Consider the following 22,338-nt stretch of genomic DNA (forward strand, 5'->3'; position numbering starts at 1 on the left):
TAAATAGTGCCTTTAACCCGATATGCCTATTTGCATAATATAAAAAATAATATTATTTTTATAAATGATTTGTTTTCTTAGCTAATATAATTGATAGATTTTAGCTGTAGTGTAATCTTGTAATATTTAAATTTCAATAACGTTAAATATGATAACTTTTCAAAAAATAAAAAAAATAAAAATAAAAAGATGATATCGTCGTTGCATTTAGGTTGGAAAATATTTATTAAAATAGCGACACGTGGGCAGTGGTGATGTCAACATCTTATGTTTTAGTAATAGATTTGGTATTTATATTTGATTAATACACATATACTCCTTCCGTCGCTTAATATAAAGCCTCATTTCTTTTTCTTTTTCGGGTATCAAAGTGATCCATATTAAAAAAAAAAACGGAGGGAGTATATCGACGTAGGAAACTCTTCATTAGAAAGCCACTAGTAAGACCGATACATAGATGAAGATACTAGCGAGTAGCCCAGAATTCTGCAACTTTTTTGAGAAAAGCAGCCATTGAAGAAGAAGAAGCTATTTCAATGGAGGAAAAACCCAAACTACTCATTCTCTACGCTTCTCAGTCAGGTAATGCCATGGACGCTGCTGAGCGCATCGCCCGTGAAGCTGAGCGCAGAAGCTGCCCTGTCTCTCTCTACTCCATCGACCAATTTGATCCCGTAATTTTCATTTCTCTCTCTTCTTTTCTGCTGTTCTTCAATTTCATGATTTCTTTTAGCTACAATTGGTTTGTTAATTGCTTGATTGTTGATATTGGCTAGGTTTTTTTGAATTTATATCGATTGATTAATTGACTGATCGTAACCCTAGCTTTTGTTTTTGTTTGCTAAAGATAGAATTTTGTTTTGATATAGTAATTGATTTATTGATTTTGTTCATAATTCGAGTGGCCTATCGATTGATTGTGGCACGTAAATGCATGAACTATTTGCAGAATATTCTTTAATTGAGGAACTAATGGTAATATGTGGTTGATTAAGGAAATTTTGCTTATTTGAACTGTTTGGTTAATGAACTATTATTACTCTGTATATGAGATTGCCAGAACATTTTTATTGGGCATAGAGCCATAAACTCAATTCCGAACTTTGGTAAAATCATTGCCCGAGTGTGTGTGCTCGAGCACGCGTGTGATTCTTAGACAAAGATTTAAGAGTGGAATTTCAGGCCTAGATAGATTAGTGTTTACTATCTTTAACTACTACTCCGTATCACATTATGAATTTTAACACTTTGATCTATAATTGTTTCTTGTCATAGAGTTTGCTGCCCAGTCAAAGGGCTGTAGTTTTTGTTGTCTCTACCACAGGCCAGGGTGACACTCCTGATTCGATGAAGGTAAGTAGTAGATACAGAACACCCTTATGAGGTGAAAATTTGTAATCTTTTCATATTGGTGATGATTGATGAGTAATAGAGTTGGAAAACAAAATATAGGTGTTTTGGAGGTATCTATTGCAAAGGCACCTAACTCAAGACTGGCTGGAAGGAGTACACCATGCGGTTTTTGGATTGGGAGACTCAGGATACCAGAAATACAATGTAATACTTCTAGGGCTCTCTTTATCGTTGGGGAACTACGGTACCTCTTTCTCTCTTGGTAGGGTTCTTGGCATCTGCTTATGTTGTATATTTAGTTGTTGATTCTAGCCTATGTATCATGTGTAACTATATAATGCAAATTGTAAAGCATAGTGCTTAAAAAGTTAGCACATGAGTGGGACATAAAGGAGCATTCCAATGGGTGATTGGGTGTTATCATTCATATATCACAACATCGCTAATGAACATACAGTCCATAGTCACTCTAGGCTAGTACATTAAGAAAAGAACTGCCTACTTATGCGGTTATGCTCGTATATAAATTAGATTAAGGAATCAACTTGTGTATCTGCTAGCTATTTTCTATTTGTATTTTAAACATTGTCTTTAACTGCACCCATTCAATGCATTTCGTTTCTATGATAATCGCACTTTGAGAGTTTGAGAGTCGGATAATTTATTTTCAGGCATTGATAGGAACTTTATTTTTCTTTCCCAACTGCTGTAGTTTGTTGCAAAGAAGCTGGACAAAAGGCTTTCAGGTCTTGGTGGAACACCTATTATTGAAAGAGGTCTTGGAGACGATCAGCATCCTTCAGGGTAGGGTTGGATCAATATTGTTTGTAGATTCTAAACCATACGTCTATCTCTCTATGACTGATCAAGTTTTTAAACATATCAGATCATGTCGTTCATGTTACAACCCATATTTACTTGCATCATCAAAAGTTGTTAAATCTCACAGCTCGTAGTTTTACTGTGACTCATTCAGTCAATCTAATGACAGAATTTCTTCCGTCATTGATAATTGATAGGTATGAGGGATCTTTAGATCCTTGGATGTCTTCATTATGGAGTTCATTGAATCATATATATCCAAGCCTCTTTCCAAATGGAGTAGATATAGTTCCAGATATGAAACTTATGAATCAATCTAAAGTTTCTGTTACATATCATGTCAACGATGTGGCAAGTTTACTATACTCAACTTCTTCAGGTAACCTGTTTCTGCTTATTTGAATTGCTTTTATCTTATAGAGTTTTTTTCTGTCTCAATCTAATATAGTTCTGATCGACTCGATGCTTTAATGAGAGAGGGAGTGAATAAATTTTGTCTGTCCATGGGAAAATCTACTGCTCTCCTGAGTCCTGTCTCGCTCAGATCAATAGTTTATATTCATTATCTGTGTAGCTTTGAAGATTTATGGCTTTTAATTATTTTCATAATGCTTCCCATGTATAGGAGTCATTGTTTGTTGTTTTTGTTCCAGATTTTGAGTCCAGGGCATTGCTAATTGAAAGCGCTCGCTTGATGTCTCCTGCAAGATTTCCTGTAGATAAGAGTAGGCCTCAGTGCTGGTTAAAAATGGTATTCCCACTTTTATTTTCATCTGAATGTAATATGTATGATTATTTTCATGGTGATGAGATATTCTAAAAGGATCTCCGCCCTAGTGGACTACGCTTATTGGATTTTATTTTGATTTTGGTTTCTTGTAAGACCTCTTTTTGGTGTAGGCTATAGGCTATTCTTATATGTTAGATGTCTCAAATAGACAAGTATTGAGACTTGAGAGCTTTATATTCATCCTTGGTTTTCTTCTCTTCTTAATTTATTATTGCCTTCTTCCAACAGTATTTCTAGCCTACAGAAGGAGCCTGGAAAAGGTTTAGTAAGAAGTATGTTAACATCTCACTACAATATAGTTTGATAAGTATGGATATATAGTAGATATAGTATCTGTAATAGACTAATAGTTAGTGTGGAGGAAATTATGTACCCATGCACTTGCTGGGGTTTTTATATGATTTTTTTTCTTAACCAAGTTTCTTATTTCACTCCTTGATTGGTTGTATATTTTTCTTTCAGACAAGAAATTGTTCACTAACACGAGCAAGCTGTGGGAGGGATGTTCGCCATCTTGAATTTGAATTTCATTCAAATGTAAGTTTAATTAAAGTTATACTTTGCTTAGAAAGGTAGCCTTCGTATAAATAAAGGGTTTCGATGTTGAAGCAATTCAATCTTATTTCAGGCAGTTGGATATGTAGTTGGCGATGTGCTTGAGATACTTCCATCTCAAAACCCTGATGCTGTAGATGCATTCATACGCCGTTGTAACTTGGACCCTGAAGCATTCATCACAGTATGTAATTTTAACTACTTAGGTCCTTTTGTTCTTTTGAACTTTGTGAACTTTGAAGAGGGAAAATGAACTTTAAGCTGTAACAGAGTACATTCATTTTCTAGGAAGTGGAGAATGTTATTTGGTTAAACATAGGGCCTAGGCAAGCATTTTCCTTCAGATTGTAACTGGAACTTCCTAAGATATGCAACTTCCCATGTTTTTGTCAGCTAAATAATGTCACACTCTTCCACTACCTATAAAGTTCTACTTCCCATGAGTTTTGGTGTTAAACAAACAAACACTAACAAACATATTATTGACATTATGGAGTGCAGAACTAAAATAGGTTGTGGCCGTCATAAGCTGAAGTTTTATGACAGCTTAATTCCTATGACGAATTTTGCTTGCCCTTGAAAATGAACAATAGAAACTAATTGGCCTTATTTCCTTTATAATTCCAGCAGAAAATGTTTAGATATAGTAGAAAATTTAATTAATGATGGAGTAAAGATGATATGTAGCTGTACTGACTACTGATGCAGCCCCTGCCGGCCTGCCCTACTCAAGTCTTTAAATAATTTGAAACATTATCATCAATGCAGGTTCAGTCAAGAGATTCAAGCAATGCTACTGCTGCTGCTGCTGCAGCATCTAGAGTGCCCATCACACTAAGAACATTTGTGGAGTCAACCATGGATGTTGACTCAGCTTCCCCCAGACGTTATTTCTTTGAGGTACTAAAAGTTCTGCCTGAAAGTTGTGACAGATGTTTGCCCACTGTCATTCATTTTTTGAACATTCAATTTTGGTATACATTGTCTCCATGCCTAATAATAAGTGCACTAATAGGAATGCTATAAGCCTATAAAAGAACATTGGTGGGATTGGTTTTCTGAAATATGATAATAGTAGAGGCTGTTGAGGAAGTGACAGGATCCCACAGAAATTGGAACAAACTTTAAAATCAGAGTGGAGTTAAAAGTAAAACAAATTGGAACAGACTTTTATATCATGACTATCTGAAAATACACTTCAATGCAGGCCCCCACTATATATGTAATTTCAGACATAAGGCTACTTCACTATTACTGCAATTATAAGGCTGCATATTTACAACTCGCTACCCTTCCCAAGGTAGTGGGAGCCCTCTTTAAAGGCAGCAGGGTAATGCTGGTGTTAGTATTAATTCTTTTGATAGGTTCTAAATATCTTGTGTTGCAGGTGATGAGTTACTTTGCCACTGCTGAGCATGAAAAGGAAAGACTGGAATATTTTGCATCAGCAGAGGGTCGAGATGATTTATATCAGTATAACCAAAAGGAAAGAAGAACTGTCCTTGAGGTGGGTTGCTTCTTTTGTTCTTTAGCTCAGGAAGCAAACTTGACATGTCACATATCCCTATCGTCTACTGTCTCGACAATTTCTTCTACGAGTATTTTCATAAATTTAGTCAATGGATTTCAGGTTCTGGAGGATTTCCCATCTGTCCAAATGCCATTTGAATGGTTGGTCCAGCTAACGCCCCCTCTGAAAAGTAGAGCCTTTTCCATTTCTTCCTCTCCTGTCGCTCATCCTAATGAAGTGCACTTGACCGTGAGTGTGGTGACATGGACAACACCATATAAGAGGAAAAGGTCTGGTCTCTGCTCAAAGTGGCTTGCTGCACTTGATCCTCAACAAGGTGTTTGCTCTATCACTACAAAACTAAAATCGTATAAATTGATTATGACTTATTTGTCAAGATTTATAATGCTAATTTTTGTAAAATTATGTAAACAGAGGTTTTTGTTCCAGTATGGTTTCAGAAAGGGCTTCTTCCTGTCCCATCTCCATCATTACCCCTTATTCTCATAGGACCAGGCACAGGTTGTGCTCCTTTCAGAGGATTTGTGGCAGAAAGAGCTGTCCAGAGTCAACATGGTCCAACTGCTCCCATTCTCTTCTTTTTTGGTTGCCGGAATAAAGAAGATGATTTCTTATATAGTGATTTTTGGTTGCTCCATTCATGCGATGGTGGGGTTCTTTCAGAAGAAAAAGGTGGGGGCTTTTATGTTGCATTCTCGAGAGACCAGCCACAGAAAATTTATGTACAACATAAGATGCAGGAGCATGGGCAGAAAGTCTGGGATTTACTCAGTAAAGGAGCTTCTGTATACGTTGCTGGTTCCTCAACCAAAATGCCTTCTGATGTTATGTCAACATTTGAAGAGATCATTAGCAAACAAAGTGGGGTTCCAAAGGAAGCTGCTGTGAGATGGCTTAGGGCATTGGAGAAGGCCGGTAGATACCATGTTGAAGCATGGTCCTGACTCCTTGAGACACCATTTTAGTTTTTTTAAAAAAATTCATTAGTTACGTCAAAAAAAAAAAAAAAAAAAAAAAAATTCGTTATCACTTGTATACTGTTGAATTCATGATGTTTTAGCATTCACCATAGAATATTTTAATCAAGATTATAGTTGTATTCTTTACCAAGTATGAAAAGTTGAAATTTTTAATGGAATGTACCCAAAGGCCAAAGCACGTCGATGCATAACTTAACCATGTAAAAATAATTGTTCTCTGGTGCCGAATTTGATGGTTATAGTATACGAAATTGAGCCACTATAGGAGATTTTAAGACCCAATCTTGAAAAATCAAGCTATGGTATGGGGTACATCCCAACTCCATATAATGTTATTTGTACTCATATATGGTCACTAGTTGGTTACATAAAGGCTTGTGGTGCTCTTGAGTATATGAAGACAGCGATTGGCCTTTTTTGTATTTGGACCCAAAAATGTCGAAAATTAACCACAACTAAAGTTTATAGTCCACACTTTCGAACCAATTTCGGAACTTTTTTCCACAACTGAATTGAATGTGGGGAACGTTTTTCGAGGCCATACAAATTAGTTTAAAATCATAGTAGAACTATAAGAGAGTTACTGATAGGTCTATAAAGCCCTGAGAATGAACTAGGTTCAATTACATGGCTTTTTTGGACAACAATGATGTGTTGGGTCACTCCCCAGTAAAGGTGGGCACGGGCCGTGCCGGCAAGCGGGCGGCACGGGCCGTGCCGGCAAGCGGGCGGCACGGGCCCGGCACGGCGGCCCACCCGTGGGCCGTGGGCCGTGCCGTGGAGAAATTTGTGGGAAATGGCACGGGCACGGCACGTGGCACGTGGGCCGGCACGCCGGCACGACACGTGGCACGGCCCGGCACGGCACGAGGCCCGCCAGGCACGGCCCGGCACGGCATGGCCCGTGCCATATTACCATTGGAAACTAGCCGTTTTCCAACAGCTATAAACAGCTAGTTTCAAACAGCCATTTCCCACCCATTTTCCTACCCAATTGACCGATGTAATATTAGATGGAGATGCACTTCATGTTAGATGCATTTGTCATGTTCTTAACTTGTGTGTGAAAGATGGAACACAAGCAATTGGTCCATTTTATCACAAAATAAGGAATGATATTATGTCTATTAATAGCTCTAACTTGAGATATCAAGAATGGAAAGGTTTTTGTAGGCAACAAAGGATAAAGACTATAAAAATAGCACCGAATTGTGCAATTAGGTGGAACTCCACCTATGAAATGTTGAGTCGGGCAATTGAGTACAAGGTTCATTTAACACTGTTTTATAATATGAAATTTCCGCAATGTGCTTTACTAGAAGATGATTGGGTTAATTGTGAAAAATATATGAAGTTTTTACAATTACTATATAGTATGACACATTGTTTTTCTTCTGTATATAATTCTTGTTCCCATTCTTTATTAGCAATACATGTTTACTTGCACAACTTTTTGCCGAACACCGATCACAATATGATTATCATGGATATCTTCCATCTATGGAGGAAAAATGGCGTAAATATTACACTAATATTCCTATGATTTATATTTTTGCTTCTATCTTAGATCCAAGGCAAAAGTATGATAGCGCTTTTCTATTAATTGATATTTATTATAGTAATATGGAGTTTGAAGATGATGTTGAAACTTTTAAAACTAAGGTCACTAAAGATTTTTTCGCTTTATATAGTGTTTATGAATCCAAATATGGAACCGTGTCTCGATTTGCCCCTTCTCAAACATCCAAAAACGTAAGTAAAAGGGCCAAAGGTTTATTTGCACAAGCTGCTAACATGATGTCTAAGTATTCAGGTACAAAATCATCATCATCTAGGAGAACACAAAGCGATGTTTCGGAGTTGCAAATGTACTTAAGTTACGACTTCTTGAAAGGCATGGACGATGAAGAAAAGTTCGGCCTCGACATCCTCGAGTGGTGGAAATCACAATCCACAAAACATCCAATTTTGGCGGCAATGGCCGTGATATTTTTGTTATCCAAGTTTCCTCCGTTGCCTCCGAAAGAGCTTTTAGTGCGTCGGGACGGGTTTTAGACGATAGAAGAACAAGACTAAAACCCAAAACACTTGAAATGTGTGTTTGCTTCAAGGATTGGTTGGATGCCGAAACTCGTTCCCAAGATCGTACTTATGCAGAAAACGATGACGATGAAGGAACATCGAGTTCTATTAGTTCTCAATCAACTCAATTGGCCGATGAACTTGAACCAAGAGAAGACGAAGACGAAGAATAATAATTCCATATTTACATTAGATACTATTGTACAATTTTTGTATTATCAAATCTCGTATTCCGTATAATAAAATGAAGTTATTCATCAATTATTGTACGATTTTTAATTATCATTAATTTTTTGTATTATCGATTTATCGTACCGACTATTGGCATATAATAAAATAAATTATTCATCAATTTTTTGTGTTTTCGGGTTATCGCACTTACAATTTTTTTATTATTATATGCATTGTTGTTTTTCGCTAAATTAATAATTTTTTTTTATGTAAAGTTAAACATAAATTATTGGAAAATTTGTCAAAAATAAGTCAACCTTTGCGTGATTAGCTCAAAATAAGTCAACCTTTAGATTAACTATAAATAAGTCGAACTTTATATAGTTTCTTCTCAAAATAAGTCATGACCTGCTGAAGTTCAGAATGACTGGTTGTTTCGGTTAATTGTGCCATGTGTCATTAGGTGGTTGGTTTTTTTTAAAAAATAACTAAAATTTATTTTTTTTAGAAATTCAATTAACAATTTTATCAAATAATTAAACAAAAAAAAAAATTCATCCACTCAATACCCACGCCAGCCGCCCAGCCCTCCTCCCCACCAGCTCCCTTGCCACCGGTCTTCCGGCCGCGGAGACCACGGCCCGACGCCGGCGACCGCACTCCATCCCCTCCTTTTCCCCAATTTACAACACCCAACCCCGCCTTTTCCCTTTCTCGCTTCCCCACACCTCCACCTCGACACCCACTCCTCTTTCTCTCTCCTTTTTCGCTCTGGTTCGCCGGTAATTTGACGCTCTATTTACGGGGATGAAGTCACTGGTAATTTGACGCTCTATTTACAAGGATGAAGTCATTCATAGAAGATTACCGAAATCCGACTTCCCTGGCAGTTTGGAGATGTTCTAAGGGATTAATATCGAACGAAACTTGACGACGAAAAATTGTTAAGTCGTAAAGCCTATTTCCTCTTCCAAAAATGGTGGTTGAATTTGGTCTTTGTTTGAATTTTGAACCATCTGAACCTTCCATTTCCATGGTTTTGTGGTGACTGATGTCGTGGGTGGGGAAGGGGGGTTCGTGGGTGTGGGGAACAGGAGGAGAATTGGATCGTCAACGCCGGGGGAGGGAGGTGGTCGCCGGCGGTGGCAGGGGTAGCTTGCGGTGGTTGGGAGGGGAAGTGGGTGGTTTTTTTTAAAAAAAAATTTGTTTATTTAATCTAATTATAATTAACATTGACTTGTTTAGTAGGTTGTAAGTCATTGGACCTATTAAAAGAAAATATCCTTATAAAATCGACTTATTATGAGTTAATCGAAAGATTGACTTACTTTGAGCTAATCACGCAAAGGTTGGCTTATTCTTGACAAATTTTCCTAAATTATTTACATAAACATAAATTAATAACATTAAATATATAAACTTGAGTTGTACAAAAAAAATATATACCGATCTTTTTTTTAATATACATTTAATAAAAAAAATAAATAAATGCAAGGCACGTGTTGGCCCGCGGCCCGGCACGGCACACCAGGCACGTGGGCCGTGTCGTGCCGTGGGCTGGGGTGTGCCAAAAGTGGGCACGGCACGGCACGGTCCGCCGCGAAGCCGGCACGGTCCGCCGCGAAGCCGGACAGCACGAGCCCACCGCCAGAACGGCCCGCGACGGCACGGTGCCCACCTTTAGTCACTCGGGTGCACCTATACTGTAATTTGTGTTATTGAGACTAATTTTGCTTTGAAACAATGATTTATGAAAAAAAGAAAAGAAAAAACCAGAAAACACCTACTGAGAGTATTTCCTTATCCTACAAGTGATATATCTCAGTGAAACACAACTTCCTCATCTTTCTATCTCCTTCTCTCTCTTTCTTCATTTTTTGAACTCAAAAAAATGCTTTCAATGGCGGTTCAACCAAACATCAACGCCATTGTTAAACCTTCAACATACCCATCTCCAAAACTATCACTTAAACCCTCTAAAGCTCCCGCCTTTGCAAACCCAAAACCCTTTTCTTCTTCATCTTCATTTCCTCAATTGAACAACAAATTGAAGAATTCCAGTTTTTCTCTCTCTGCTGCTCCTGAAACCATTTCTGATATCGCCATTGCTGGGGATGAGGTTGATATTGAAGATGACTTACTAGTCACCAAAGAGGTCAGGCTACTCTTCCCTTTTTTTTTTTTTTTTTTGCTGAATTTTAGCCTATTTCATGAAATTTTGTTAATCATTTCTTGTGTAATTGGAAAATTTGATGTGGGTTTTTGTCAAAAATCTGTTTTGGGCATGTATTGATTTTGTTGGGAAAGTAATTATGATGTTTTGCTTGATGTTTGGTTATTCAAGATTGGTTTAATTGGAGATTTTGATGTGTTTGAAATAAATTTTTGGGATTACTTGATTAATAAATTATTTATATATTTATTATTGGTGAAATTGCTTTTTTTTTTTTTTTTTAATGCTTGTTTGATTGTATTTTTAGAGATTGTTTGATATTATGTCAGGTTAAAAAGCAGGTTGTTATTTCTGCTACGAATAAAATTTAGAATTTAGTTATAGAAATGAAGATTTCTTTATGAACTACTCCGTATTAATTAATAATGTTCTTTGATCATATCATATACTTCGAAATTGGAATGCTGAGTATATGCATATTACTTGGTGAGTTGGTAATTTGTGTATTGTGTTTAGGTTGTGACTGATTTGATCTCGTCATTGTGCTGTCAATGTAGAAGCTCAAAGTGGCTGTGAAGCCAATGGATAAACCAAGGCTAGTATTGAAATTCATATGGATGGAGAAGAACATTGGTCTTGCCCTCGACCAGACCATACCGGGACATGGCACGATTCCATTAAGTCCCTACTACTTTTGGCCTCGGAAAGATGCTTGGGAAGAGCTCAAGGTATTGCTAGAGAATAAGCCCTGGATATCTCAGAAACAAATGATTATTCTTCTTAATCAAGCAACTGATATCATCAACTTGTGGCAACAAAGTGGTGGTAATATTGCATCTTAGAGTACATGTTATGTGGTATATTCTTGTTCGTAGGCCTATGTTGTATCTCGTGTTTGTAGGATTGATCAAACATAATCATGCTATGTTACTTTGAATTTATATGTCTATTTTCAAAGGTTCAATTTTCACAGGAACTTCTGTTTGATTTGTTCAATACTTCAAATAGTGTTTGGTCATACCTTATACAATATTTATTTGATTGATCAAACATGGATATGTCATATCACTTTGAATTTAAGTGTCTATTTTCTAAGGTTCAATTCACACGAGAAACACACAGAAACTTCTCTTTGGCTTGTTCTACACTTTTAATTGTGTTAGTTCATACGAAGTATGCACGAAGTATCAGGAACTACATCTCTACATAACTGTTTAAACAATATAAGTGTTGTTATCAAACTGTGTATTGATTTTTGGTATATATTGGATTTGGGTTGGGTAATCAGGCATGAATTATTTTTGTCATGCCTATGTAATCGACGCCATTCAGTCTTACCCATAGCCATACGCCCATACCCATGTACTGGTGATAATACCATGATCACTAGTAATATAGCTTGTGATTTGTGAGATACCAAACTCATGCGTCTTGTGGGAATTCTTTCGGCTTTTGTTTGTTTAGCCAATTAAAATTTTTGAAGAAGTAATCCTGCTTCGATATACAAGATTGGGTCAGTACCTGTTCTTTGTTCCAGAGTCCAGACTCTTTGACTCTTTCAAGCGAACATTTGAGAAAACTTAGCAAATAAAGTACAGTATATGCTAAGGTTAAAACCTGTTGAGATTTTGAACTTGTTATATAGAATATAGATCTCCTTGATGTTTGTGCATTTTAGTGCATACTTTCAAAATGATACAGAGTATTTGTTTAAAATGATTTCACTAGTAAACAAAGTAATTGAAGATCTTAATGTTTATAGTTGTGCATTAAGATGTATAAAGCTCGAATTGTTGCAAAAACAAAGAACGGAAGAAGTATTTAGCATCGCATAATATGAACAAAACAGATGGCTAGACTAAGAGGTACTATATTATATGGTTATTATTATTATTATACAAAAATATACAAGAGTCTATTGATTATCATACAAGTACATAAGAATATTAAAACACCGTGATATTTTATACGAGTACCTTTTATAAGATTGTGGTTATACTATTCAGATTCACGTCCAAATGGTGGAACTTACACAGCTGCATAGCTAGCTTGTTCCGAGTGAAGATCAACCATAGAGAAACCCACTTTGAGTTGCAATGCGATTCAACCTCGTTCTTCAATTTTAGATCACAAATATGTACATTAATGAACAGACCAAATTCCTAATCTTTACATGAGAATTTTCCATCATTTTCGAATAGTAAATTAAGATTAGTCCTGTTTTTTGCCTTCGAAGGTTCAGTCAGAAATGGATTTTGTAGATGCATATTTCAGGAATGGAGTTATTTGATCATCTCAGCGTAACTGCAAACTGATGCCATTGTTGGATGCAATTTCCCCAAGAAAGCTCATTTGGGTTTCCAAACTCGGTCTTCTTCTTGATAGCTTCTGCATAATCTGTATCAAAAATCAACAACGTGCTTTAAATTAATCAAAGCTTATACCACGCACCTAGGAACACAGAAAGACGCATACAAACCACTGCACAAGATGAAGCGCGTCTGGTTATGAAATTTTTGTTATGTTAAAAAAATACACAGCCAAAGAGAGCACCTAGGTGCACATAACAATTTGCCTGAAACTCTTTGGTTGGTTAAACATATCTTATGTGAAATTAATAAATAGTGCTAATTACCTTTTCATTGACACCAAAATTTCTTGGAGAATCAAGTGATTGAGACACAAATTCCTGCCCAAACTTTGAACTGAAAAAATCTCGGATGTGCAGTAGTTCAGGGAAATCTCCAAACCTTGAAGACGCGTAAATTAAGCTTCCTATGGCCTCCTTTAGATCATCTGGGCATTCTCTGAAACAACAAATTACATATATTTAGCAAACAGGACAACAAAAAACTTGAGTAAACACTAACTTGTTTTTTTCAATTGATTACAAACAGGAAGCTTGATTATTCCATTGATTACAAACACCATAAAACAGGAAAGTAAACACTAACTTGTTTTTTTCAATCAATGACATGTTTTGCTTAAGAAGATGGCAGTAAGATTCTATCGTGTCAAAAGCATCCAACATGTTCTTGCTCTTAATCACATGCTCAACCTGTTGATCAGATGAAGATTATTATAAGACTAGCTCATTAAATATGTGTTAATGATCATTAAATCTAAAGAACTACAACCTCCGTCCAAATTCAGTTGTCATTTTAAAAGCACGGATTCTACACCATCAACATAACAACTAATTCCAGACGGAGTGAGTAGCTCTTGGGGCATCCAAAATTAGTGTAACATAGCGTGATAAGAATAGTACTCGAAGAAGAGCTTGTTCTTGATGACTGAGGTTGAGGAGTTGGATAACATCGGACTGAGAAAAGGAGAAGAGTGCTTGTTGCCGGTTCTTGAGATACGAATTCCTAGTCATAGCATGCTCTAGCAAACTACTTAACTTTGAAGATTTTCTTCCTAGTAAAACATCCAATGCTTTTCCCATTTTGCTTTCGAGTCGAGTTTTGATAGACTTTCCTTGTGCTCAGGAGCTTGGTATGTTATATATTTGGAGGATCAAGAGCTATTTATATAAGCATGGATCATTCTAGGATAATAGAAGCGGGTCAAGGAAGAACAAACTGGGTCAAAAATTGAATGGGACTTTGATGGTTTCAAGCCGTGAAAATACATTGGGTATATATAGTAAGAAAAAGATGCCAATTTTTGAACTGCCATTGACCCGAGAAATTTATGATCATGGCATAGTTTATCAACAAATATTCAAATTGATGACCACAAATTCATTTTCGTGGTGAGTTCCACTTGTTTAACCGGGATAAAAGTAGTCCTTTTACCTGAAAATAATAGTCACATATGCAAACTTTAGAGGTCAAGAGTTGTCATATTTTATGAGTAGAATGCTTTATAGTAGTTATTTAAAATTGGATCACAAAAAGGAAGAATTTTAAAGATTGAATAATGAGAAATAATATATGAGAATGATTCAACCATTATTAGTCGTCTTTGTAATAGAATGGAAATTATTTGTGTACTTGGTCTATTAATGCACAAAACTGAAGTGGAATGAACAAATTTCCATTTTAATAATGGTTCCAGAACACTAATAACTTAATAAGGATTTATTAAACTTGATATTGTAAGTAGCAAATATAAGACTTGACCCCTACCCATGAGATGACTCGATAACATGGTCGTTAGTCGTTATGCATGATTTATGAAAGTCTAATCAACTACTCCCTCCATCCTTTAAAGATTAAATGATTTACGAAAATATCTTTTAAAAGAAACTAAATTTATCAAGCCAGTAGTGTTGCTGTTTACGAATCGAATAATTAGGTTTGGCAGAATTCTTCACTAAAGTTAGGGGAAAAAGGCAAAGGTTCCTTGTTACCAAGAAAGTGAATCTGCTCAAATAATGGCTTAAGAGAATCGTATTCAAAGTGGATCTATCCGTCTATATGCTCTAGAAACCCGCCTAAATCCCCACAATTGTTCTCCAAGCTGTTTATTGCCCTGTGGAAATGGCACCTATTCCATAGGCAGTGCCAGTCGGGATCGACGAGATTAAGCCAGCTAGCCAAGTATGATTTTACGAACTACCATAGTAGGGAAACAAACATGAGAACCAAAGTTAGTGATGATGGAAAAGCAACAGAAAAGAAAACTCTTCAATTAGCTTAAGCTATATTTTATGAGATAAGGCAAATCAAAGGTTTAAATGGTACATAAAACTGAACAGATTAACATCTAGCCGATTTGATATATCCCAGGTTTGCAACTAATCCAAATAACCGTCTCACGCGCCCGACAATTATAAACGCAAATCTTCTATTGGCACGCAGTAAACGAGTATGCCGAACGATGAGAATCAACACAACCATTTAAACTCAGGAAAGGCCTTCATCATCCTCATTTTCAAACTCGTCCATGTGGTCTAGGAGATAGTTTGCAGCCAGCTCCTCATTCTTGTTGCAAGCAAAGTAGACTTGTAGGACGGTGGCCCGTCTAAAGCCCATACCTTCAAGCTGCAACACCCAAAAAAGTTGTAAATAAGCAGAGTCAGAGCATAGAATACTAAAATCATTGAAAACTATTAACCCTGGCCTATGTAAACTTCCTTCTGATTAAAGGTAAACAGAAACCAGTAAAAGAATCAAATGTGCACTTTTTATCACATATCTCATTAAACAGTATAAACGTTCTTCAGCAACAAGAGAGGAGAGAGAGGGCTAGGAAGGGTGAGGAAAATGAAATCTGCATGTGATTTGAATAAGGCACATGTGTCTCGTGATGACAAGTATAGCCCAAAACAATACACAAATGATAAGAGGTTCAATAAACAAAGTACAACAATAGTCGCAGACCAGAAACAATTCACTTTCTGTGATTCTGTTTCCAAAAAAGCCATGTACCACAATATCCAAATCTTTTCCTAAAGGTCATAAGTTCATAACAGATGGTGCACATAACCTATTTATAATTATCATACTTTCTATTAACATAAGAGACACAAAAATGTTACTTCTACCGACATCATGAAAAAGGTTGAGCATTATAGTTTACCAGCTTTCTGATCTTCCAAAAATGTTACTTCTACCGACATCATGAAAAAGGTTGAGCATTATAGTTTACCAGCTTTCTGATCTTCATAAGTTGGTTTTCATGAGATGTAAAATGAATTAAAAACAAGCAGGTAGTAGCAAGTGAGCATTTTTACTTTTTCCATCTTTTAACTGCTTAATCCACATAAGCCCCAAAATTATTCCAAAAACACTTGTGCCAAATTTAAGACCCATCCTAATATTCACTGACACATAAAATGAAGCATAAACCTCTTCAATTCTATTTATGACATGTTTTTACAATAATAAAAATAAAAATAAAAAACTTACGCGTTCAATGGCTTCACGTTCCTCTGGTGTCACAGACACAGTCGGTGGCATTGAAGAGGCTAACTGCGAGAGAAGGTTCCTGCTCCAAACATATAAAAAGAGTCAGGATCCATAAGATTTTCGGAATGAAAAAAAAAAGAGTAAAGATCCATAAATACCCATCCCCTTCAACCGGTTCATTAATCAGGCGAAGGAAATCAGACTGGTGTTCTTGAATTAGCCGCATCAGTTGTGGATTCTGCTTCCCCAGTTCTTGAAGCATGGGCTGAACATGGTAAAAAAAAAAAAAAAATATTAGACCTTGCAAAATAAATTCATATTTTTTAAGAACACGTTACAAACTGAAAACTAGAGCACACCTGCAAAATCTGGGGATTGGCTTGCACCATGGCTCGCAACGCTTGAAACTAAAAAAAAAAAAAAAAAACATAATGATTCAGGATCAAGGAATTACACAATTCAGAAAATATTTTAACAGATATTGGCTATTACCTGATGACTATTACGGAGAAAATCTAATGAGCCAGCGCCAGCATTTGAACCCACACTGGGAACACCCTAGGTGAAAAACAATAAGAAATGATAATAGAGGATTATTATAGACCAAACAGTTTTAGTAATACTTGTATTTAAGAAGTAATGCATATGATACATCGATGGCATACCTGTGGAAAGAGATCTAGTGGACTTGCATTAGGACCACCACTTGCTGGTACAGCTGCTTGAGGAGCCTGGCCAAGAGGGTTCCCAACCTGAGCAAGAGGATTCCCAGCTGGAGCAAGAGGATTTGCAGCCTGCCCACCAGTAGTAGCCGCAGGAGTTCTGGCCACTGGAGCAACTTCAGCTTGCTCAGGAATTCCCTGAAAATGACAAACCAAGATTCTATATCAGCAAGAATCAAGGAGATAGTATAGTAACCATTAAAATGACAGCAAATCATGCTGCATCAGTTGGGAAAGACAGCTTTCCTGTAGATGTATAAAGAATTAATCAAAAAAAAAAAAAAAAAAAAAAAAACCAACTACAGTAAAAGAATCATAATCCAATTCATGGCACAATACAAAAGCAGAAGATTCTTTATCAAAAGAACCAAATAAGAGGCACTACTGAAGTCAAATGAAGCAACAAAATGGATTTGCAAACATAATACTGAACCATAAGATATTTGCAAGAATTTTAAAGTAAAGAAAGCACAATGTATGCCCGTTTATGAATTAAAGTGGAAGGGGGGACATCAAAGAAGAATCAGTAGTATATAGACATACAGAGTACAAATATTCGACAGCCCTCTCTGGGTTGTTATAAGCAGCGCGTAGAGCACGAACAACAGTATCCCTGTCCCAACTTCCTCCACCCATGTCAAGAATTTGCTGAATGGTGCTCTCCAAATTGGTTCCTGCAACTAAATTAGACGCAGCCTGGCCATAGACATTAGCATCTCCTCTGCATGCAAGTATTTAAGTGAGTATTTATAAATAAAATCCCACAAATTAGTGATTTTGATGAAAAAAATGCTGAAAAGGTCTAAGAAAGAGTTAAAACTCACGAAGCAGCAGCTGCAGCAGTCACGACAGCTGCAGCAGCAGCAGCAGCAGGTTCTGTAGCTGTCTGGGTCCTAACATAACAAAATAGCATAAGCAAGGTATCAAAGGCAGTGTATCATGCAAGCCTAGCAGCTTCCAGTATTGTATAAAAATAATAATTGGTACACCAAAGCCTGGAAATCAAAAGGAAAATACTTCAGGAACTTACTGAGCTTGAGGTGCAACTGGTGCGGGCACAGCAGCTGCAGGTGTAGGGGCTGTTGTGCTCTGAGGCTGAGCCTACAAATATGCACTTGTTATATCATAGGACAAGCATTGAACTACAAAAAATCAAAATACCAGAAAGCATATCACAAAAGCTAAAAGCAAGGTAGCTTCACCTACACCACATCAAGTAGAAGGATAAGACAAGAAGCATGCAAGTTCAAAATAATGACAATAATAACATTACTACACATCACCAAGAACACCATAATATAGCTACAAGTCTAAAATCTGAATCTTTAAATCTCCCTAGACAACCCCCTTTACATCTCAAATTGTTCACTTTTCCAAAGAGGAACAACATTCAGCAGCCAATTACAGAATCAAACCATCCAGGAAAAAATCCAATCACTGCGACAACTATAGCCATCAAAGCAAGATCATTTTAATATATTTAGGCCCCATTTATGCTTTAATGCAGAAACATGGGTGAGATTTACTTGATACTTAATAAAAAATAACATAGAAGTTTCCTTGACAACATGTCACTAAACCACAAGTAAGTATCATATTACAGTTCAGATTCAGAAAAAAAAAATAATAAAATAATAAAAATAATAATAATATAATGTTCGCTATGTCATCACACCACTTTATATAATTTCCAGGCTAACCTGAGTAGCAGGTGCTGCGGACACGGAAGAAGCTCCAGCTGCAGCTGGCTTCTGCAGTTAATAATATATACATAAAAGAATAAACATTAAAATTCAAGCTAAATCATACAGACATCACAGTTAGCATGAGGAATTTTGGGATGTCCCAAATTTAAGTTAATACCTATTTTTAAAAAGAATTAAATCTCTTCTGCTAATGACGTTGGAAATTACCCATACATGCTGATAATTATAATGGACGGATTAACAATTGACCGGTTTGAGCAAGTGTCTATCATAATAATCAAAACTACCAATCTTAATGTTTAAATCTCTCACATGCCACCTAGCAGTGATGCCACAAGAAATTATTTTCATACAATTATTAACTAAAAATAAATATAAATAAAAATTATACTAACAACACATTGAATTGGACTGTTAAGGGATGTTCAAAATAAAAAAAAAAAAAAAAAAAGAAATACTTTAATGACACAAAAGGTACTGCAGTTAGCAATGCACTGACAGAATAGACCACAAATCTCCAGCAACCATAATTAAAAAAAAAAAAAAAAAAAAAAAAAAAAAAGTAGAAATTTTAGTAAGGGGTCTTCATAAAACAACAAACACTGCCACTCACGTAACATCAACAAGGCCCCTAAACCTAAGGTAAGACTATAGGGTGAAGAATCATTATAATTCAACAAAATTTTCTAACATGTTTGTGAATTGTGATCATACAAAAAATAGCAATAATCAAGACGGTTTCAAGTTTTCAACATGAATTTATACCAACAATGTGAAGAGCCTACCTTACTTAACATGATAACAAGGAAACTTTTATCAGCAACTCCATTTTCTCCCAAAGTTGTTTCATCTTTAAGAACTTTTCCCTGATGGATGAGCATTTGTGAGGTAGCAGGATAGACATCTGCACCTTGCGCTTTCTCGATGCTTTGCTTTACATTTGCAACCTAAACAACGAAATTGTTTGTCAAGACCCAGCAGAAACACAAATAAAATGGGCATCATATTTAATTCAAAGACAAGAATAATAGTATAGCTATCCATTCACCATACCAAAGGACAAACAGAAATCCTAAAGCATAACAATTAAATTAGATCTTTACATCAAAAGCGTAAAACACATTAATAGAAAACCAGCTATCCTAATGCAATAAGCCAATAACGGCTCAAAAACATCAAGAAAGACGCCAGAACGAAACCATCCTATCGACTTCCTCAGACGAAAATGTAATCTAATCATACTGAATTATATCACAAGAACTTACTCAAACTACTGTTCATCACGGTAAACATCCACGGCTACATTGACAAGCTACCAAACAACCCGCTAAGACCACTAGTAGTGGTAATTGACTGATTCGCAGTCGACGACATTAGTTAAATTCTAACACTCCAACCATAAGACATGCAGCCACAAATCAAAACAACCCTTTTCTACCACCACACTTGAACCCTACCTTCTATCTCACACTCACAATCGCAAAAATCCATCATAACAAACTATTTGATTACTCCACTTAATTCAACAAACATATAAACCCTAATCAAATCAATCAAAAACCCAAACAAAAGCAAACACGCAATTCAATAAAACCTAATTCTCCCAACAACAAGAAACCCTTGAATTGACGAATTCGAACACTAATTAACGATACAAAACACCAAATTCAAAAACGAAAACCCTAAATTAGATCTAAACCAAATAAATTCGCAAAAAAAAAAATTGAGTAGGGTTTTTTGAGTACGAAATCAATGAATAATTAAAACAACAAAAATCAAAGAAAGGGGATTTACAGAATCATCGGAATTAGCTTCGATCTCGAAGTTAGTGCCCTTAAGAGTCTTGACGAAGATTTTCATCTTTCGATGAAGGAGAACCCTTCCGTCGTCGTCGTCGTCGCCGGAGGAGAGAGAAAGGGAAAGAAGAAGAGAGAGAGTAGGAAACGCCTTTTTATTATAGAGAAAAAAATAAAAAAAGAAAAGATATTCTCTCTCTAAATTAATTAAATTGATTATATTTATAGGCGGTGATGTCAAATATTAGTGATTAGGTGATATACTTGCCTTGCGCAGTAGGATTCTTCTATGTTTTTTTTAAAAAAAAAAAAAAAATTTATATATAGATCGTAAAATTTAAGAGAGAGGGAAGATAAATTTCATTACAATTTGTTATATACATCCAAATGTATCATACACCTAACTAACTTAAGCTTAGTGTTTGCTTTTCATTGATGATGATTAAATTAAAAAACAATTATCAAAATGAGAACAAAATACACATGGGTGTACAGTGCACCCGAGTGTGTATAACAAGCTCTCAAATTTCATGGGTCTCATTCATGGCATAAATTAAAATTTTGCATGGTGCTCAATTCCAATTTTATATTGAAAAGGTAAATTTACGTTGGGTATGCAAAAAAAATAGAGAAATAAAGTAATAAAAGTACATGGAAATATAAAATTTATATGGAAAATTTAAATTTGCACAAATATGGTTGCAAATTGAAGAAAATTTTAGTAAAAAATTAATAATAATTGTTGTTGGAAAAAACAAATGGGGTGAACATTTTAGGACTAAAATTTGGCCAAAAGGAACTATTAATAAGGAACAGATGGAGTATGTTTTTTTTTAGCTACAATAACTGAGATCTCAACAAAATATAAGGAAATACTAGTAAGTGATTTAAGATTTTAATACTTAGGGCCTTTTCACATTTACTTAATTTGAGTTCAGTTTAGTTCATCTCCTAATTTTCTTCTCTCATAAAATATTCAGCTTAGTTCAGAATAGTTCAGTTCAGCTCCAATCAGTTCAGTTCAGTTCAGCTCCTAATTTCTTTCTTTCATAAAATATTCATTTTTCAGCTTAGTTCAGTTCAGTTCAGCTCAGCTCCAATCAGTTCAGCTCCTAATTCCTTCTCTCATAAAATATTCATTTCAGCTCAGCTTAGTTCAGTTCAGCTCCAATTAGTTCAGTTCAGATCGGTAAATGTGAACAGACCCTTAATGTTGTTTTTTGAAAATTGTGCACATAAATCAAATACGGCATTTTATTAAGGGGTGAAAAGGAGTGCTAATTTGATGTTTTTTACATTAAAAAATAAAAGGTGTACGAGTACAATAAATACCCTACATCCATTCTTAAATTGTTCTAAAATGACTAATATTTTGGATTTCAAAAAAAAAAAAAAAAAAAAAAAAAAAAAAAAAAATATTGATGATTAATATTTGTCTGAATTATATACAAAAAAATTCTTTTATATAAATAGTTACTCGTACTTCCTATCATACTCTTTAAATTAGTAAAATTAGAATATTAGTGTGTGAAATAACTATATTACCCTTATAAAATTTCTCATTTTCTATATACATTAAAATTATATTAGGTTAAAAGTGATGTCAAATTGACTAAAACTTACAATATCTTAAAACTATTTAAACAATACTATAGTATTATTGTAAATTAGGTGTACACAAAAGTTTTGCTTGTACGAAGTATTTCCTAAAAACTCCACTTACATTGTAATTTCATTTTCATATACTATTCAAAAGTGTCCATGAAAGGGAAAATCATGGTCATCTGGTTTCACCATAC

General features: G+C 35.6%; 4 protein-coding genes across 4 annotated transcripts; 2 read left to right on the forward strand and 2 right to left on the reverse strand.

The window, feature by feature from the left end:
- The first annotated feature begins 481 nt into the window (after positions 1–481).
- Positions 482–6,193, forward strand: LOC145594675 (NADPH-dependent diflavin oxidoreductase 1-like). The gene is made up of 12 exons (XM_081651011.1): positions 482–674; positions 1,276–1,353; positions 1,453–1,557; positions 2,066–2,157; positions 2,373–2,554; positions 2,829–2,926; positions 3,428–3,502; positions 3,594–3,704; positions 4,289–4,420; positions 4,908–5,027; positions 5,151–5,367; positions 5,466–6,193. Exons 1-12 carry the CDS (start codon positions 537–539, stop codon positions 5,993–5,995), a joined length of 1,878 nt encoding a protein of 625 aa, XP_081507137.1. The 5' UTR covers positions 482–536; the 3' UTR covers positions 5,996–6,193.
- Positions 6,194–10,074: 3,881 nt separating this feature from the next.
- On the forward strand, positions 10,075–11,433 carry LOC145594658 (small ribosomal subunit protein cS23-like). Its single transcript, XM_081650993.1, has 2 exons — positions 10,075–10,439; positions 11,015–11,433. The coding sequence occupies exons 1-2, from the start codon at positions 10,176–10,178 to the stop codon at positions 11,297–11,299; spliced, it is 549 nt and encodes a 182-aa protein (XP_081507119.1). The 5' UTR covers positions 10,075–10,175; the 3' UTR covers positions 11,300–11,433.
- Positions 11,434–12,378: 945 nt separating this feature from the next.
- Positions 12,379–14,040, reverse strand: LOC145595981 (uncharacterized). Its single transcript, XM_081652408.1, has 4 exons — positions 13,726–14,040; positions 13,412–13,515; positions 13,093–13,264; positions 12,379–12,854 (listed from the first exon to the last, which is right to left on the reverse strand). The coding sequence occupies exons 1-4, from the start codon at positions 13,903–13,905 to the stop codon at positions 12,753–12,755; spliced, it is 558 nt and encodes a 185-aa protein (XP_081508534.1). The 5' UTR covers positions 13,906–14,040; the 3' UTR covers positions 12,379–12,752.
- Positions 14,041–15,064: 1,024 nt separating this feature from the next.
- Positions 15,065–20,695, reverse strand: LOC145595222 (ubiquitin receptor RAD23d-like). The gene is made up of 12 exons (XM_081651601.1): positions 20,538–20,695; positions 19,529–19,690; positions 18,738–18,788; positions 18,068–18,138; positions 17,862–17,930; positions 17,581–17,758; positions 16,981–17,175; positions 16,808–16,873; positions 16,675–16,722; positions 16,474–16,580; positions 16,316–16,394; positions 15,065–15,448 (listed from the first exon to the last, which is right to left on the reverse strand). Exons 1-12 carry the CDS (start codon positions 20,601–20,603, stop codon positions 15,311–15,313), a joined length of 1,230 nt encoding a protein of 409 aa, XP_081507727.1. The 5' UTR covers positions 20,604–20,695; the 3' UTR covers positions 15,065–15,310.
- Between the last annotated feature and the right edge of the window lie 1,643 nt (positions 20,696–22,338).

The sequence above is a fragment of the Chenopodium album genome, chromosome 19, assembly GCF_948465745.1.
Source record: "Chenopodium album chromosome 19, dcCheAlbu1.1, whole genome shotgun sequence".
NCBI lineage: Eukaryota > Viridiplantae > Streptophyta > Magnoliopsida > Caryophyllales > Amaranthaceae > Chenopodium > Chenopodium album.

What these genes read in the sequence shown, in the direction of transcription:
- LOC145594675 (XM_081651011.1), top strand. Translation starts at nt 537, where the DNA reads ATGGAGGAAAAACCCAAACTACTCATTCTCTACGCTTCTCAGTCAGGT. An exon ending in CCATCGACCAATTTGATCCC is followed by an intron (nt 675 to 1,275) that starts GTAATTTTCATT and finishes TTCTTGTCATAG; the next exon opens with AGTTTGCTGCCCAGTCAAAG. An exon ending in ACTATACTCAACTTCTTCAG is followed by an intron (nt 2,555 to 2,828) that starts GTAACCTGTTTC and finishes TTTTTGTTCCAG; the next exon opens with ATTTTGAGTCCAGGGCATTG.
- LOC145594658 (XM_081650993.1), top strand. Translation starts at nt 10,176, where the DNA reads ATGCTTTCAATGGCGGTTCAACCAAACATCAACGCCATTGTTAAACCT. An exon ending in ACTTACTAGTCACCAAAGAG is followed by an intron (nt 10,440 to 11,014) that starts GTCAGGCTACTC and finishes CTGTCAATGTAG; the next exon opens with AAGCTCAAAGTGGCTGTGAA.
- LOC145595981 (XM_081652408.1), bottom strand. Translation starts at nt 13,905, where the DNA reads ATGGGAAAAGCATTGGATGTTTTACTAGGAAGAAAATCTTCAAAGTTA. An exon ending in TCATTGATTGAAAAAAACAA is followed by an intron (nt 13,265 to 13,411) that starts GTTAGTGTTTAC and finishes TTGTTGTTTCAG; the next exon opens with AGAATGCCCAGATGATCTAA. An exon ending in ATTTTGGTGTCAATGAAAAG is followed by an intron (nt 12,855 to 13,092) that starts GTAATTAGCACT and finishes TTTTTGATACAG; the next exon opens with ATTATGCAGAAGCTATCAAG.
- LOC145595222 (XM_081651601.1), bottom strand. Translation starts at nt 20,603, where the DNA reads ATGAAAATCTTCGTCAAGACTCTTAAGGGCACTAACTTCGAGATCGAA. An exon ending in CTGTCGAATATTTGTACTCT is followed by an intron (nt 17,176 to 17,580) that starts GTATGTCTATAT and finishes TGTCATTTTCAG; the next exon opens with GGAATTCCTGAGCAAGCTGA. An exon ending in CCAATCCCCAGATTTTGCAG is followed by an intron (nt 16,581 to 16,674) that starts GTGTGCTCTAGT and finishes TACCATGTTCAG; the next exon opens with CCCATGCTTCAAGAACTGGG.